The sequence below is a fragment of the Arctopsyche grandis genome, chromosome 9 (genome assembly GCF_051622035.1).
Source record: "Arctopsyche grandis isolate Sample6627 chromosome 9, ASM5162203v2, whole genome shotgun sequence".
In the NCBI taxonomy this organism is placed as follows: domain Eukaryota; kingdom Metazoa; phylum Arthropoda; class Insecta; order Trichoptera; family Hydropsychidae; genus Arctopsyche; species Arctopsyche grandis.
This window is the reverse complement of record NC_135363.1, coordinates 25,485,420-25,501,778: the sequence shown is the minus strand read 5'-3', so window position 1 is coordinate 25,501,778 and position 16,359 is coordinate 25,485,420. Positions and strand designations below refer to the sequence as shown.

At 37.3% G+C, this 16,359-nt stretch overlaps 2 protein-coding genes across 3 annotated transcripts; one reads left to right on the top strand and one right to left on the bottom strand.

Annotated features, from left to right (window-relative positions):
• The first annotated feature begins 1,082 nt into the window (after positions 1-1,082).
• On the top strand, positions 1,083-10,166 carry l(3)mbt (lethal (3) malignant brain tumor). The gene is made up of 10 exons (XM_077438072.1): positions 1,083-1,208; positions 3,964-4,703; positions 5,814-7,991; positions 8,063-8,288; positions 8,367-8,506; positions 8,662-8,833; positions 8,910-9,117; positions 9,314-9,397; positions 9,492-9,555; positions 9,641-10,166. Exons 2-10 carry the CDS (start codon positions 3,984-3,986, stop codon positions 10,046-10,048), a joined length of 4,200 nt encoding a protein of 1,399 aa, XP_077294198.1. The 5' UTR covers positions 1,083-1,208; positions 3,964-3,983; the 3' UTR covers positions 10,049-10,166.
• Elp2 (elongator complex protein 2) lies at positions 9,465-15,602 on the bottom strand. 2 transcript variants are annotated; one of them, XM_077438074.1, is made up of 12 exons: positions 15,424-15,602; positions 15,038-15,326; positions 14,739-14,969; positions 14,438-14,653; positions 13,841-14,058; positions 13,420-13,768; positions 13,216-13,350; positions 11,659-11,824; positions 11,315-11,579; positions 11,008-11,243; positions 10,783-10,937; positions 9,465-9,992 (listed from the first exon to the last, which is right to left on the bottom strand). In XM_077438074.1, the coding sequence occupies exons 1-11, from the start codon at positions 15,577-15,579 to the stop codon at positions 10,790-10,792; spliced, it is 2,409 nt and encodes an 802-aa protein (XP_077294200.1). In that variant the 5' UTR covers positions 15,580-15,602; the 3' UTR covers positions 9,465-9,992; positions 10,783-10,789. The 2 variants fall into 2 exon arrangements, with proteins under 2 accessions (XP_077294200.1, XP_077294199.1); XM_077438073.1 differs by lacking the exon at positions 9,465-9,992 and having other exon boundaries at positions 10,555-10,937.
• Between the last annotated feature and the right edge of the window lie 757 nt (positions 15,603-16,359).

Here is a 16,359-nt window from a genome sequence, read left to right as displayed (position 1 = left end):
TGTGGATTTTATTGACTGTGTACCGCGCAAACAGTCAACAGTCGACGGTTTGATTACGATTGTGGACCGGGTCAACATCACACACTTTTTTTTTCTATATACATATGTAAGTTTCTAATTGATCGGATTAATTTGGAGTCAAGCGCAATAGAATGAAGGTCTGTTCATACTTAATAGCACTGCACGACTCCGTTTCAAATATGTCATTTTATTAAATTTCTATTCATATCTACCTACACGTCGCGGTCACGTCACGTTTACAGCAATTTGGCCGAGTGCAAGGCAAAATCGGCTTACTTATACATTAGAGGCCATGACGATACGACGCAATATTGCTTACGTCGTATTGTCGAGTACTTGCAATATGAATGCATACACGTGCATTCGTAGCTACGCGTCAGAATACAAGTTAGCAAAAATGTCTCGACGTTTATCGAACGAAAATTATGTATAATCGCGTTGTTGTTGGAAGAAGAAGCTCAAGAAGGCAATAAAAAAGCATGGAGGCGTTTTGATGTGCATTCCATGTCAAAAAATAGAAAAACCGAAGGAGAGTTTTGGACACTGTATAAGGAGCTTGTGGATGATGGACAAATTTTTTTTAAATATTTCCGTAAAAAAATTAAATATTTGCGCCAAAACCATGTCGAAATATTGAACAGCTGTCAACTGTCACTATCGATAATTGGTGCAAAACAGCAAAGCAGCAGCCTCGTGGCACGTAATTCGGGTGTATATTTCCACGATGGCCAAAAAAACGGATACGATACGTTGACGGATGTTGCTGTAAGGCATGAACAGGAAATGTCGGCTACTGCTGTAAGCCTGCCGTGGCGTAAACGTGACGGTTGGTACGAATATACCCATACAAAATGTACCAAAGAATACTTTTCGTACGGCCGGATACCTGCTGAAGTCGGTACGTGCTGACTAGGTATGAACAGACCTTGAATCGTCGCACGATAGCGTTTTGATTTGGAAACGAAAAAAAGCAGCGCGCGTCCTACACAAATATGTATGTATATGTATGCAGATGTACGTAGAGCGTAGAGCGTAGAGCGTGCGTCGGGGCTTTTGTTTTGCGCTCGCGGACTCGCGGTCTCGCGGTCTCGTTCGGTCTCACTCGGCCACTGGCCACGGAGTGCGGGGCACGTGCGTACGGTCTCTCCGTGCGCAAAACCTGACAACTTTGTATGGAGAACCACCAGGTAGATCGGAAGGCGGGGGCGCGCGCTCGCTCCCCGAGTCTGCGCCCCCGCCCCTCGCCCTTGCTCCCCACCCCTCCCCCCCGCCCCCGCCACTCGCCAACCCCAGCCAACTGGTGCACTGTCGGTCGACTGCTCTGTTGCCCCGTTGCTCTGGCGCTGGCCCTCTCACTCTCACTCTCTCGTGTCGCTCCTCGCGTATCGGTCGTGGTCTCGACCGGAGTCGCACTCGTCCGGGCTGTCCCCCGCGTAGGGCTCCGCCACCGAAACAAACTTTTCGCAGCTCGCTCAGTGGACGTCAAGTTGGGCCGATAAACACACTCGCAGCCTGCGCACGTAATCCACTCGCCAACAAATCCCTTCTCCCACTTTCCACTTTGAGGATCTCCACATATCCTATCACACTCTTCAATTTTTTCCACACTCCACTTGGAATTCGCATCTATTACGCATTGTTTCTTTTTTTTATCGTTTTGATTTTTTCGCCTGCCACCAGTTGATTTATGTATCTCTTTCGAAGCATACAATTATCATTACTGTAATCATTTCGAACAAATCAGTTGGTAAACAATCTCACATACATACATATATGTTTTGAAAATTTGACGAGATTTTTCATCATTGGAATTTTAGTACATTCGTATCATAGTTACTAAATTTCCCATTGATTTGAAAGTCTACTATAATGTTTTGTGTTTGACAATATGTAAAAAAATACGTTTATTTTGCTTTTCCGAGATTCTGGACGTATCGAATGGCAATTTGTGAATTATATCAAACAGGAATATTGTTTTTCGAACTGAAAATTGGGCTTCCGCCGCTTTCAAATATATAACGACTCGTATATTGATTTTCAGAAATGAAATATCTTTGTTGTTTATTGTTCGTGTACGTTGCAGTAAGAGTGTAAAGCTCTGCGATGTATACATTGTCTAGTATGTGTATGCATTGTCAAAATCGTCTAGTAGCAGTGTACACTGGAGACAAAACCTTGTAACTACATAAATTTACCCTAACCTAAAATCGTATGTTATATGGATGTGGTTATAAAACTTGAACATTATTGTCTATGTTCGTATTAATCAGACAGCAATTTGGTTATTTGCATACGATTGGTTCCATTCTTGAGAATGAAATTTATTGAAATCAGCTTATCTATCAAACATTGATGAGAAAATTTACTGGTGCACAGCGTATAGTAGTGTATTTTTAGCTAGCGTTGTAAGCTTTAGCTAAAAATCAAAGCTGGTGTATGCATATACTAGACAATGTATACATCTGCGAGATTTGACACTTTAAATGTAACATATACACTACTAATGGATTTGAGTAGAAAGTTTAATTCGAAACCGAACCTGTTTCATAAACGTGTGACAAGATGCGCAATAAATCATAATCAATATTATTTTAAATGGAATATTTTGATAATGAAATAAATTTATGTTAGTAAATTAAATTGTAGTTCAGATTCCGGAAGCCAAAATTTTTTGTACAAAGGTGACTCGAATACGTTGTCGTTTCTGACCAGCTGTTTCCAAATGAATTCGACTCCAAACGATGATGAATTGTTCCTCGGTGTCGTTTATTATGCCACTGTACTTGCGTCCAAAGCATGATCACCAGATTGTGGATCAGCCAAGTTGTAGCGATGATTGACTTTGTAATGTTCAAATACAGTTCCTTCTGATCTTCAACTGCAGTCAGCCACTTAGATTAAAAAACACTCGCGAGTCTCCCGACACGCTCCTTCCAGAATCCATTGTTGAGGAAGTACTCTGTTCTTTCTTTTGTTCTTTCTCTTTGTAACAAGCTTTCGACGATTGTTTTTTTGACTCTTATTGTCTGTTGGGGGTCATTTGTTAAAATTCTGGGTGCAAATTTCTTTCATGTAATTATTTCAGTCAACAGTTATGTCAATTCTGTGACCCGACAATAATGAACAATTTTTGTAGACAAAGGAAACTTGTCTGCCGGTCTCTGGCCATCACAAATGGTAGACTACTGTTGCCGAACCGATTTCCTAAATAGGATGTTGACTTTCTTTCGAAAAGACTATTTCATGTTTTCTTGCTCACAGCATCCTCGCTGCCTAGATTCCTATCTTTTGTAAGAATGTCACGCCATCTTAAGTAGATGTTAGAACGAATAAGTTCTTTTTTAAATACAAAAAAATATATTTCTAAAAACCTGCCCACAGATAATGGGAAAGTATTCTTTTTTTTGTAATGCTTAACCCTTTAAATGCTGACCAACGCCGATCGGCGTTTTGCCAACAAGTCCATTGGCCTGAAAAACGCCGATAGGCGTTGTATTTTGAGCATGTACAAAGTGAGCAAGAATACTACCCGCTGAGCCTTTCCAGGTAGCATTGAAAAAAAAAATGCATTGAACATAGGTCGTGTAATCCGTGTCAATGTTTATAAAGACTGGTTTACACCGGAATTTCTGAATTTATAATCATAGCAGAATTTCCCAATGAAAATCCCTAACTGCCGAGTATTTTAGATTGTGGCTTGGCATTTAGATTGAACATTACATTTTAACAACAATGAAGCAGATGGAACTGGGTTTGGGAAAGTAAAACTTTTTTTTTAGAATCTAATTGTTCTATTTTTAAAACGTTGGCTTGAATTCAGTTTCCACATATGTTCTATAATTTAATTACATACTTGCAAATTTATCTTTGACCTCATTTTTATGTCGTTCACAACGTGCAAAGTCATTCAATTCACTCAAAGTATATTTTTATTTATTTCAGATACCGGAAGGTACGAAAATATGGCGTCGCAGCAAGCTGGTTTGACAAAGTTGCCAAATAGCTGCCCCATTCAGATACTACCCGTGTCGACGGGCAACTTGCCCCGTACTGTCAATGTGCCTCTTCAACTGTTGAATTCTAGCTCTTCGTTGAACCTTGCGACGTCTATGCGAACGTCTGGCGGCACCCTCGTCTCCGATCACGCTTCAGGATTGCCTTTGCAACTATCGACATCATCACTTAACATACACAACGTTTCAAATCTCAGTCAAAAGACGCCTAGCATTTCCAGCTCGACGCTTCTGCCCGTTCAGCTTTCGAACTTGAGATCTCCAAATTCAATCATTCAGCTGCAAATGACAAATCAGAATTCCAACAGGTTGGATAAACATATCGCTTCTAGTGACATGGAAAAGTTGGGTCAGAGCACGATGAGGAATTTAAATTCGACTCTGCAAAAACATGACCCGCAAAGTAACTCGTCGTTGCAAGCAAAAATTCAAGACAATCAGTTGCAGCTGCCCGGAACGCAGTTTCAATTGAAAATTCCCAATTCGAACAGCGGGAATTCGGTGCAGTTGCAAATGGCTCATCCCGGCAACCCGGTGCAAGTGCGGACCGGTGCTCGTCAACTTCAACCCGTTCTCTACATTCAAACACCGACTGGGTTGAAACAGGCCACCGAATCGCAAATGAACACATCTACATCGTCCCACTCTCAGATTATAGTACGTCGATCGGTAAGTGATTTCAAATTTATTTCAACGTAATGAAAATCCTAAGAACTAACTTCAAAGCGTTTTGAATGTTTTCGACAGTTTGAAAGTTTTAGGCAAGGTTTCTGTCCACGAAGTCTGGCTTTTCTGAATCGTCTTCTCACAGTCATGTCACTGATGTGGATTGGTTCTTATCTATATAGCAGTTTTAAATCGCTGCTGCAGAGATAATCGGGTTTTCAGGGGATCTTGTCTATTGGATGCGCATCTCTTCAATCCAGTTTCCTTTTTACGAGCAAAGATTCCAGATTACTTATTTTTCAATAATATTAATACAGTAGATATGGAGCATCCTATTTGTATAGAAATTGACCGCAAAGATAATTCCATTTTGATGAGTCATGATTTTTATATTTTTCTTCAATAATAATTGAACGTATTTTTTCAGGGAGAGATTTAGATTCTTTGTTATGTTATTTTAAATTATTGAAATCATCTTTTTTATTTAGTTGAATTCGAGGTACACTATTTGTATAGAAATTGACCGCCATGATTTTTATATTTTTCTCCAATAATAATTGAACGTATTTTTTATTACATAGCTCCTTTACGTTTCACTTACCATTACAATTCAGGAAAAAGTTTGCCTCTTATCCGATCGTTTTCATACTTTGCCATTTTGGTCATCAATATAAGTAAATGGATCCTCCGCCATTATGATAGAGATAAAATATCGTTTAAGAAGCTTTTCAAGTCCGAAAATTTTTAATCTCGGTGGTCATTAATTTTATACATAGATGGCGGTAGTAAAAAAAAATATTGGTGTTTTTATTCATAATAATTCATGGTATTTTTATTTTAAACAATTTTGATCCTTAAACCTTAAAAGCTCAAATGAAACTAAATTTAATTATTTATTATTAGAAAATAATCATATTTAAAAGATGCGACTGCTAAAAATCCTATACATAAAGGGATAATATTTTTATTGTCCAAAAATCGTAATATCACAAGCGTTCAGGTTTACATATGTGTTAGCGATTGTATAGACAAGTAATGAATGTTCAAAATGCCTTGAGAAGTTTAATTGTAAATATGTCTACACCAATTTGTAAATTTGTGTTTTTTTTCCAGCAAACTTCAAGTAGTATGCAGTTAAATCCTCGGCAGATTGTTAATGTGTCTACTAATAAATCTACGCCAGTTAGCAAGTGTTCTATATTGGCTCCGAAAGTCGTAATACAAAAGTCTAATAAACTTACTCAAGTACCTATGAACATTCCGTCATTGACGGGCGGAAAAAATATATCTGCTTACATGAGTGGAAAGAATACCTTATCTGCTTATGTGAATTCCATGAAAAAGTCGAATCTGCCAACTAGTCAAGATAATCAGCAGTCACTATTAACGTCGAGTTCTCATCTGTCAGTGCCGACTTCCACTAATCAAAAACTTTTGGTAACGTCTATGAATTTATCGAAGATGCCCAATACAAAGTTCTACGTACCTATGGCTGTTCCCGCTTCGATGTCTGCTAAAGGTCCCGTTATAAATTTCCAAATAGCTAACGGTCAACTGCAGAACGATCCACAAGGCAAGATAACTGTGATGGGAGACTCCGTGCCTAATGCAATCGCCGATGTTCCCCCGCTGCAACCTTTCAGTAAAAATACGACCATTTCGAGCAGCAGTCTTCTAACATCTAATGCGCCGACTCAGAAAAACAATTCAAATTCAGATCATGCCATTCCGGGAACAAGAGTTGAACCGATTAATGAGCAAGAATACACACTGTCTATACCCGAGTCAGATGCTTCAATGAATGACGATGTTTATACAGTGTCAATATCAGATAGCAATGATATCAACACATCGGTCGAGAAGTCTTTTACTATTCCTATTCCGGATAAGGGTAAAAGTTTGTTGAATAAAATGAACAGTGGGATGGACATGTCCCAAGGTATGAATCTCAGCGCTTCTGCGCATGGTCCAGCTATTCTTAGACGGTCAAACTCTGATAGCAACGAAAAGAAGGCAAATAATGCGAAACGCAGGATATCTCTATGCGCCGATACGCTTATAGAAAATATAAACGCCAAAGTCGAAATTATAAAGAACGACAATTATTCAGAAAATTCAAAGGCTACCAATGAAAAATCCAGAGTACCTTCATTGTTTTGCGACGAGGAGCTGGACGACGTGGAGTCTAAACCGAATCAGCTGCAAATAATAAACCACATCAACAAAGACAGACGCAAAAGTCGCGTCTCGTCCGATTTCCACCATTCCCTCGAAACCATCTCCGAAAAGAACACGGACAATGGCAATTCCCTCGCCAAACACGAGAAAGGCACTCAAAAACAACCCAAGGATAAGCTTGTCTTGGACTATGTATTGGATGACGCTCCGGGTCTGCAGTGGAATAATGGAGTTGCTATGCTGAACGGAAGTTCTCTGCAATTCCACCTGAACGAGTTTGGTGTGATCGACATAATGGACGCGGAGAAAAAATTGAATACGACAAAACGCGGTGCTGGCTTAAACGGGCGCGCTAAAAAGTCAATGTCCCCCGACGAATTGTACTGTTGTGACGAATGCGGCTGTCACGGTATGGCTGCCGAATTTGTAACGTCGAACTTTTGCAGCAGGACGTGTCAAAAAGCCTACGAGAAGAGCTTGCGATACAAAAAAGATCGGCAACCGGTAGATTTCCGAAAAAAGAGAAAACCCAAAAAGCCCATCACTCAAAAGCGCATCGGAAAGGATGCCGAATTGGTCATCAATGAAGACGACGTAGACGATTTTGAAGATTTGAAGCAGAGCGAAAAGAAGGCTCCGAAGTTGGAAGAGATCGAAGACAACTATGCTAAAGTCGCCGATGAGCCGGTTCCGAATAAGAATCCTTGGTTGTGCAACAAGAGCGGCTTCTCTTGGATGAGATACTTGGAGCATTGTAAGGCCATCGCCGCGCCCGCCAAGTTCTTCAAAGATCCACACCAGAAGAACAACTTCAAGAAGGGCATGAAGCTGGAAGCCATCGATCCGATCCACCCGTCTATTTATTCCGTCGTCACCGTCACAGAAATCCAAGGTCACAGACTTCGCCTGCACTTCGATGGGTATCACGAAGACTACGACTTTTGGGTTAACGTGGATTCGTCCGATATATTTCCGCCTGGTTGGTGCGAGAAGAACAAACGGAATTTGAGACTGCCTATGGGCTTTGATTCGAGTGATTTTTCTTGGCCACTGTACATTAAGCAATCCAAAGCCACGGCAGCGCCTAAAAATCTTTTTTCACACTTATTAGAGGTATATATTATTACAAATACTTACAAAGCAATGTCTTCGTATCGATTTCTAACAATTTTATCTCATTTTAGAACAACTGTCCAACTGGGTTTCGTCCAGGCATGAAACTGGAAGCCGAAGATAGAAAGAATTCTCTTACATGTGTGGCATCCGTCGCCGATATAGTTAACAATAGAGTATTAATCCATTTTGATAGTTGGGATGATATCTACGACTATTGGGTAGATCCTACCTCTCCTTACATTCATCCTGTCGGTTGGTGCGATGATAATGGCTATAGTCTAACACCACCCAATTGTAATTATTTTAAAATTTATACAATTATCTTTTATTACTTTCAACTATCCATATGCAAACGTTAATTTGAATTTTCAGTTTATAAAGATCCTGAGAATTTCACTTGGGAACAATATCTTACCGAGACTGAAGCGGTTGCCGTTCCTGCCAGGGCATTCAAGCCCCGTCCACCTCATAGATTCAAAATTGGAATGAAATTAGAAGCCGTCGATAAAAGGGTATATATTATTTATATTGACTTTCTATCTACTTCTGTACAATATGCAATAGTCAGTAGTGTGTATTTTTTTTATTATTATTAAGAATAAAAATTACTAGTTTTTCTATGCATATTTTTCCAGTTGATGTTTGAGTGTTTATGTTGTGTTTTCAGGCTCCATTTTTAATACGAGCTGCATCAATCACCGATGTTAGGTGCCACCAAATTCGTATATCGTTCGATGGTTGGCCCGATGAGCTGTCGTATTGGGTCGACGATGACAGTCCCGATATTCATCCCGTTGGATGGTGTTTGAAGACGGGACATTTGTTGGAACCTCCATTGAGTAAGACTTCCGTCTGATTGTGCCATATTGACCAATATTTTTGCAGGATTATTGACGTTTTTGTTTTTTTTTTTAGCTCCGGAAGATTTTCAGAAGCCATCAGATTGTGGGACTGCTGGTTGTCGTGGTCTCGGTAATTCTTGCAGTGCAAAATTGAGTACGCACAACACATTGGCCGAGTGTCCGTACCGTCTGCCTGCCGTTTCTCCAGTTTTCCGTGATAGATTAGATGGAGCGCGTCCACCTCCTCAATTGTCAGAGCCTCGAACGAGAGAACCTCGAAAGTGAGTGTTGAATTGAGGCTATGACAGCTAAAGCAGACATTTTCTTAGAGGTTTCAGTTAAGAAAACATTAGTTGGTGTTTATCAGTCTTATTTACTGAATACTTTCATCTAGGATCAGGCTTGTTTTAGCTGCCAATTCATCAACATTGTATTTATTTTGAGCTTGATTCTAAAATGTGTTTCTTTAATTTTAAGGATTAATAATTCGTCGAAGCCTAAAGAAATGTTGACGGAATTACACGATAAACATGTTGAAGATATGAGCCAAATGGATGAAGAGTAAGTAGATTTAAGTTTATATCAGATTTAAATGTGTATGAATAAAAACAATTGAAAGTATTTTATTAATAAATGTTTATTTATAATATCTTAGGCCACTTTCGTATGAGATTTCACCGCCGAAAAGAAAGCAGGAAGATGAAATAAAGTCCGAAATGGTATTTTAAATTTAATTTAAGAAGTATTTATTTGTATGCAATTGATTATTATTAGAATTTTATTTACGAAAATGTGATTTTACAGGCATCAGATGAAGAATCAAGCAGTCAATCGAAAAGGAAACGAGATGTATCACCCAGGGATAAAGAAAAGATTGAATCTTCTGTTTATTACCCTCCATACTTACCAAACCCGAATAGAGTCGCTCCCCCCTTATGGAGTAGTGAATTCTTCTCCGTCAACGATATCCTGCAAAACGAATCGCTCAGAGTTGATCCTCGCAATTGGAATCAATCCGAGGTGCAACGTTTCGTGCAACAGATTGCCAAATGCGGAGAATTTTCGTGGAAATTCTCAAAACACCGCATAGACGGTGAGTCGTTTTTGATGATGTCGCAAGAGGACCTTGTGAGCGTCATCGGTATGAAATTGGGACCTGCGATCAAAGTATACAACTCGATTATCCAACTCAGACAAAAAATACTTTCATGACTGTTGGTTGTCAGTTCATCTGGATAAAGATAGCAATTCTACATAATACAATGTAATTTTATCTAAATTTGTACGGTTGAACAGAGAGAGAGAGAGATACGTTTATAAATTTAATATTAATAAAAAAAGTTGAGAAATCTACCTTTTAATATTCTAATGAAGTAGGATAAAAATATTTTTATGTAAATTTATTTAAATGCAATTTTTATGACATTTTTATTAATGATGTACCTGTAATTCTGTTAATTATCATAATGTAAAACAATGTACATACATAACATTTAAACACCGAATCTAATATGGATAGTATTATATGTATTTTTTTCTTGTTAATATTCCTAGTGTGAGGTGTAAATTCATCATTAGTATAAATTGTTTAATGTCATAAATTTTAAATTATTTAAAGTTGATTTTAATTAAATAGTTTTTATATAACTTATACATGTGTGAAATGATAATTAATATCCATGTAAATACAACGGCAGTGTTTATTTATTGATTTATTTAAAATGAAAAAATGTATTTGATTTGGATGTACATATGTATAATATCAGTCATATTTGATCTCCAATTGAATTGAAAGCCACTGTGAGCGAATTTTAGTTTTATTTATAAAATATATATATATGTATATATATATTCGAAATGCGACTGCCTAGTGATACATTGTATACATATGAAATGGATGAATATATTATGATTTACATATTTGAAAAAATGTGGTTTCACTTTACTGCTGCCTTATTGTACTCCTATGTTGAATATTTTGACAATGTTGTCGTTGGAGGCGCTGGCCAGCTGGAATTTTTTATCGTCCGAGTCTTTGCAGCCGGCAAAACCGGCGACCGGTCTGAACGCTAGTCTTCTGACAGCGCCGTTGTGTGCCAAACTGGAAAAGAAAGACGTGGGAGTTTTAAGTAAGTACAGAATGAAACACGTCAATATCGGAAAATACTCACTTGTTATCTAATTTAAGACTGAGAGTCCATTCAGCAAGATTTGGAGACAGCTTCAAAGAATATATATGTACGTAACCTGACTCTAAACCGGCTGATAATAGGTACGTGTTGTTTGTTTGGATCGGAGCGAAAGCTATTGCAGTTACAGATTCATTTTCCAATGTCAAAAATGGTGTAACAGCTTTGAAGCTTTTCCACGATTGATTTGCCTCATCAGATCTACTCCATACTACAATCTAAATCAATTTTATATTTAGAATTATGACTGTAAATTTCAACGTGGATCTATGTATAGCGGTAATAATACCTTTCCATCTCTGGAGCAAGTTCCGAAGAAATTGGAATCATGCGTCCATGCACAACACCATATTATTCTAGAATGAATTCCATTCGAGTTGTCCGTTTTAGCGTCGAGGCTGAATTCGGTTTCTTTAGACTCCCTTCGGAATACAGTCCAACGTCGATCACGAGAGACTGATAAGAGGCACAAGTCATCAGGTGAAAAGCTCAACCGGGTCACCGTCAAGTTGTGAGCTTCTAAACTTTGAACCTGCACCCAAGATTTGGTGTCCCTTTAATAGTAGTAATAAATACAGATTTTAATAGGAATACATATGTCACATTCATTTGCAATTTTGAACTTATTATTACCATATTATAATGGCGGCATGCTGTTGATTGGTCGCTTTACAGGCCGATGCGACCAGTTTGCCATCTTTAGTTGCAGCTAAAGCGAATACTTCATAGCCATGCCCGTAGAGTTTATGCTGTTCGGGCCATAGAGTGTTTTGCTTGAGTGTTTCCTCAGTTGGTGGCTCTTTAAATAAAGTATAATAATGATTTATGACAAAGACCTTTTGAAATTTCATTTTTCATATATTTTTACTTTATCTATGTACGTAGAAATAGTTTTGTGATCATGCGAAAATTCGAACCGATTAGAACTCAGAATCGATCATTGATCGCGTTTTCATGATCTAGGAAAATTTTGTGTGTTATTGGGGATTGTTTGTACACTGTAAGGGCGAAATCATACAGGGAAGAAAGGCATGTTGTGTGCTTGTCTCCCTGCTGTGAGGGTTCTTCTACATGTCTTCAAATATGGGATACACCGTTATCGATCACTGTCAAGCAAGGATAACATTTTACCGAAAACACTTTAGGGGGTGGTTTTGGCATGATGTGTGCTGGGCGTGCCATGAATGTGTTGGGCATGCCACATTTTTTTCGCATGTTTAAAAGTATCTAAAAAAACATGTGCCGCGTTCTTCCTGTGTGATTTCGCCCTAAGTCCTATCGAATTGAAACTTTGTATCGGTCACTGAAGTGCTTATTGATACGACGTACATACATTTTTAAGTTAACCGGAAGTGGGACCTCTCTGTATATGTTTTTGGATTTAATTATCTTCTAAGCCGCTCAATGGAACTTTTTTACATGTAATAGAAATAATAAATTTCATACACTAATATTTTTAACACAACCAGAAGTAGCACTTTTATGTTAGAGAATCGAGGTTTTTTGAGTTTTTCTCCGAAATCTTTCATTGAATGTACTGAGTTGAAATGTCATCTAGAAGTGTAAGCTTAATAACCAAGTAATATATAAAATTTAGTAAAGTTCGGTCAACCGGAAATGTGGCAGTTTACTCTTGTTCGATTTTTTTACCACTATTTTTTTCGGCCCTTTAAATATGAGTAGTATAATCTTTGTATCAATGTGGTGAATAAAAAAAAAACATTAAATTAAATAAACCGGAAGTGTGATTTTTTCCTTTCAGAAATGTCAAAAATATTGTGACCACCAAACGTATCGAGCTGAAAATTTATATTTGTGTTTTTTATGTACTAACTGAGAGTTGTCAAGTTTTTGGTTAGAATTCAGAAACTGGAAATAGTAATTTTTTTTAGAACAATATTTCATTATTTTATTTTGACCTTTTAACTTATTTTTATCTTATTGATATTTTATGCTTACAATATTTATGGTGATAGTAAGTAATAAAAATTTTTGAACAAAATTGGACAACCGGAAATAGAACGTTTGTCTTGTGTGAGTTTCCCTATATAAAAGCTCAAACTTGTATCGAAAATGCTGTCATAGCTGGTATGTGTGCGTCATTATTGAATTTTGTTTTTTATACATCTCAATTTTCCTCAAATACATAGATAAAGTCATGGATTGGTCACATTCGAATTTTTTTTTTACCGTTTAGTTTGGTGGGAACGAAGTAATGATCAGGGTATTGGGCATTGTTTTCATTTTGGCTCTCGGGCTGTTCATTAGAATACACGGCCTTGTTAGATAGTCCTAGGGAGGGTACTGATGCACCTTCTGGAATTTCTGAAGCATTTTTACATTAGTGAATGTTTTGCAATGCAAAAAAGGTTTACCTACATTATTGAGACTTACTGCTGTAATCGTCAGTGCCCTTCTCGTTTGAAATTTTACATATACTATGGAAATTCTCTATAAAATTGTGTGGAGCTTCGAATGTGCGTATGACCTTCTCCTCGGCACCCGAAACGTATCCATATCTGGAAACCATCGCCAAACAAGACATATCGTATCCGTGAATTTGCGGACGGGCGATCTCGTTCCACGTGATCGGAAGATTGTCTCTAATCCACGGCGCGTGTATTCGAGTGGTTTGATCCAAGCTGGTACTCAACAAAAACTGCCCTTTAGGTTCCCACGCCAAGTCGACGACATCAGCAAAATGACCACCACATGGAACGCCAGGTATCCAATTATCAGACTCCTAAAATTTTTCGAAAAAAGCTGTAACGCATGTAATTTTTTAAATGAATTAATCAATTATGAGGATATATACTTCGTTATAGTTCCAAATGTGAAGTGTCCCTAAGTGACCGTTGGCTATTATTGTATTTCCCCCGTTTGTGAGTTTAGCTCCATAAAAACCGAGACCGCCTCCACCAACTTCTCCGACACGTACTTTTTCGACCCAAACGCCTTCTTGGTGATTTTCTGGTTCCCATACAATTAGTGTCTTATCGAAGGAGGCCGATAGTAATTTCAAACGATTACGACCTTATCAATAAGAAACATAAGTACATATAAGGCTAAATTGTTTAATCCAAAATTGAATGAATTTCTACAAAAAGGATCCAATCCACAAGAATAATATTTTACGTTAAAGCAAAATTTTGGTAGTAGGCAACAATATACAGTTCTTTATTCAGAATTTGGTTGCAGATATTTTAATTAGGTTTATCTTCTGTTGCTACTGGATCTTCAACTGCTTTCAGATTTCAAATCTTTTTGGGTTTCAATTACCCGTATAAATGATAGAATCCGTTTCTGCAACCTTCCTTCAAGCATTTTGATTATATGCCACAGTCGAAAATCGTTCAAGTGGATTGTATTCTTTTTGAAGTAATATGATGTAACCATCGAACTGAATAATTACCGTTTAACATTGAAAGATGCCAGTTAACACCATATATCCAATTGTCATGACCGCCTAAGACGGCTTCCAATGTGACGGTCCATTTAGTATCTGATACGGTAAAGCCCTGCTTTTTAATCTGCACTTCTTCTGTGTTTAGATTTTCCTTCCATTTTTCAATTGCCCATAATCTAATGTAAGTGTCTTGTGAGCATGTTGCCAGCATTAATTTATCATCTAATAAAAATGAATGGGCATTGAATATTATAATTTTTATATACTGATGTACAACTAGCATTGTTGAAATTAAATTATCACTTACCAAATGAAACAACATCAATACCACGAATCCAACCTTCATGTCCAGTTAACGTCAACAGTTCAGAAAAGTTTAGTTCATAAAGGTTATTTAAAACTTCACCGCACACATATAATTTATTGTCGCTCAGTGCATATACTATGATGGGTGTATCGATAGTCGGTAAAAGGAATATTCGTAGTGAGAGACAGAGGGCAGAGTTTAAATCTATAGTTTGTACACAGCTATTATCACCTGTTAAAATAGAAGTAAGTTTAAGAATCAAATATATTAAAACTATAATTGTGATTGTATTATTGTACCTTTTTCATTAATGTGCCATATTTTAATTAGGGAGTCGGCAGAAGTGGTAACGGCGTATAATTTATCTTTGAATAGAGCGTCTACGGCAATCACCGAACAAGTGTGACCGCGAAGTATACTCCACGGGGTGAAATCTAGTACTGATGGTGAAGTGCAAGACCATATTATAGAGGTGCAATCGCAAGATCCTGTTATGATCTTTGTCGGTTCGGTTTGAACCCATTTTACACAATTTATTCGGTTGGTGTGTTTGGAGAAAGTGTTGACAATTTGCGTCGATCCATCTTTCTGAAATGAAAAATTTGGATTTTATTTTAAATAAGTATTGTTTCAAAAAAAAAAAAAAAAAAAAATATATATATATGAGGTTATGTTTGTTGCTTACTCTGTGTTCTACCAAAGCAAGTGAATTTTTGATAGCCAAGGCCACAGACGTGAATTCTGCGGATGCATGAGGGTTGATGTCGATCGTCGAAGGTTCTTGGACTGTTGCTCCTGAAATATAGGTAGTCGAGACTGACAACTCATTATCGCATCCCATGCTGGCTGAGTTTGACAGTTCTATGGTTTAATAGTGTAAAGTACGACCATTGACTAGAAATGTCAAATGTGATGTTAAAGATCCATTTTTGGGATGTTATTAACGTTGTAATTATAAATAGTTTTTTTTTTCATCACTTCTCTATGGATATATTGTGTTTACTATATTATATTTAATAAATAGAATTTTAAACAATTTATGTTATTATGTACATTATGTAAATTATGAGCTCAACTAAAACCGTATTGATACAGTAAAACACAGATAGTTACAAATCAACTGTTGTTTTTGGTCCTCCAAGATCATATATGTACACAATATAAGTAATAAGAGAAACGTACATATATGTATATACTATTGAAGTTTTCTATCTCGGAAACACAATTCGTTTTATGTCGCTAGCACATTTTTTAAGCAATGAAATTCATTACGAATATTATACAATCTCAACTTCTCACTGTTTTGATGTGAATGGCTTGTCTTAAAAACTATTTTCATACTTTCATGGGAGACGTTATTTGTTCCACCTAGATTTGACCAGGCCAGAAACATGTAAATCATTTAAAATAATATAAATCTCAATCAAACCGATTATTCGTTATTTAAAGTTTAGGCCAGTAGAAACTTCAACAAGTTTAAACATGTCGAACAGAAGCTTCTATCAAAAAGCTAACTTTTACCCCCCTGGGAAAAAGTTGAAATGAAGTCTCTGATTTCCATAACACAAGCACAAATCTTTATAAGGTAGGTATAATTGCTTTTTAAATTGTATTAAGTGAT

What these genes read in the sequence shown, in the direction of transcription:
- Elp2 (XM_077438074.1), bottom strand. Translation starts at nt 15,579, where the DNA reads ATGGGATGCGATAATGAGTTGTCAGTCTCGACTACCTATATTTCAGGA. An exon ending in GGGCACTGACGATTACAGCA is followed by an intron (nt 13,351 to 13,419) that starts GTAAGTCTCAAT and finishes AAAATGCTTCAG; the next exon opens with AAATTCCAGAAGGTGCATCA. An exon ending in AGTCTTAAATTAGATAACAA is followed by an intron (nt 10,938 to 11,007) that starts GTGAGTATTTTC and finishes TTTCTTTTCCAG; the next exon opens with TTTGGCACACAACGGCGCTG.